The sequence below is a fragment of the Plectropomus leopardus genome, unplaced genomic scaffold (assembly GCF_008729295.1).
Source record: "Plectropomus leopardus isolate mb unplaced genomic scaffold, YSFRI_Pleo_2.0 unplaced_scaffold14585, whole genome shotgun sequence".
Taxonomy (NCBI): Eukaryota; Metazoa; Chordata; class Actinopteri; order Perciformes; family Serranidae; genus Plectropomus; species Plectropomus leopardus.
Window position 1 is genome coordinate 1 of NW_024615596.1, and position 1,629 is coordinate 1,629.

Here is a 1,629-nt window from a genome sequence, read left to right on the forward strand (position 1 = left end):
ATTAAAGCATGTGCAGCTTATCAAAAAAGTAAAGGTCGAGATGATGAGGTGATGTTAAACATTGCTGGAGCGCCCCTCTAAGACTTCGGTGTCGCTTGTATTCCCTGTAGTAACTGCATGTGTTTGACCTCATGCACTGGCTTGGTAACGTTCTCCTGTGTATGTTCTCCATTGTATGTTCTCCTGTGTTACAGCAAGAGCAGGAAGCAGAAGAGGTGGGGGGTGCAGCTCAGAATGACGCAGCAGAGGAGAAGCTACCGGCGTCAGGATCAGAGGACAGCGATGATGAAAGCTCAGATGTAACGCCACACTGCTTCCTTCATTCCCCTGTTCTGCTACAAGCATTAATAAAGTATATTCATTTTTCATATGTAATTCCTGTGCACTCATGAAGCACCTTCTTTGCTTGTGTTTGCAGAGGAGGAGAGCGGGCGTGGAGGGCCTGATAGAAATCGAGAACCCCAACAGGGCGGCTCAGAAGTCCAAGAAGGTGACGCAGATCGAGCTGGACGAGCCCAAGCAGTTATCAAGGAGAGAGAGGTGCGTGTTTTTGGTGTAAATGGGAACTTTTTTTTAACATATAGTTAGTATTAAACTCATTTTAAAGGTCCAGTGTGTAGGATTTAGGGTGATATATTAGCAGAAATAGAATATGATAAGTGTGATTTCTTTAGTGTATAATTACATTAAAATAAGAATCAGTGTTTTTGTTAGATTAGAGGTAATTATATCTACAGAGGGGGAAAGTCCTGGTCCACACAGTCTGCCATGTTGTTAGGAGAAGCCTAAAAATAGACAAACCAAACCCTGGCTCTAGATAGTGGTTTGTTTGGGGTTTTTTTGCGTTTTTGCATCAGCCACTGTAATTTTCAGCCCCTTTGTGATGAAAACACTTTTTTTTTTTTACATGAAACTGTTGTATTCAGTGTTTAAATCACCAGGTTTGTTTGTTCTGGAGAGGAAGAAAATGCAGTAAAAACCTCCTGAACATCTGGATCCTAAAACAACATAATGTAACTTTTTAGCTGATGGTTGAGTCTCATTCACAGGTCGTCAAATACCAGAGTTTGCTTGATGGTCGGACCGAAACAAAAACCCAAAACATTGGTATTAAACAATTTGGAAAAGAGACTCAACAATCAATTAGAAGTTGCATAATGTTGCTTAAAGTTATCAGAGAAAAAAGGAGAGCACAAATTAGCAGGTGATGGGCCAAGAAGTGTTGGAGAATCACTGGTTTGTAACATTAAAGTGCTTTATTCAGTGTTTCTACCAGTTTAAATCACCTTGTCCTTTGTTTTGGAGAAGACACCTCTTCTGAAACACTGAAGAAAATATAACCAGGAGAGTTTTCAGCTGGTTGCAAAGTGCAATTCTCAAAACTAGATGTCACTAAATCCCCCTAAATCTTACACACTGTTCCTTCAGCAGGATGACATTTGGAGTGATATCGAGCTGTATGAAGCATTGATGCGCAGCTTAATCTGCGCTAGAAATATCAAAATGTTATGTAGCCTTTTTCTAAAGTGGTGTGTTGGTGCTTTTTAAGAGAATGACGGCACCGTTTCGTACCTTATGGAAAGACCTGCATGTATCAACACTGAAATTCTGAGGGGTGGTTTTTGTTTT

At 40.5% G+C, this 1,629-nt stretch overlaps 1 protein-coding gene across 1 annotated transcript; it reads left to right on the forward strand.

The window, feature by feature from the left end:
- Positions 1–101: 101 nt before the first annotated feature.
- Positions 102–540, forward strand: LOC121964215 (28 kDa heat- and acid-stable phosphoprotein-like; the record flags this gene model as incomplete). The annotated part of the gene is made up of 2 exons (XM_042514430.1): positions 102–299; positions 419–540. Coding segments are annotated over exons 1-2 (290 nt in total), but the record flags the coding sequence as incomplete, so codon positions are not given.
- Between the last annotated feature and the right edge of the window lie 1,089 nt (positions 541–1,629).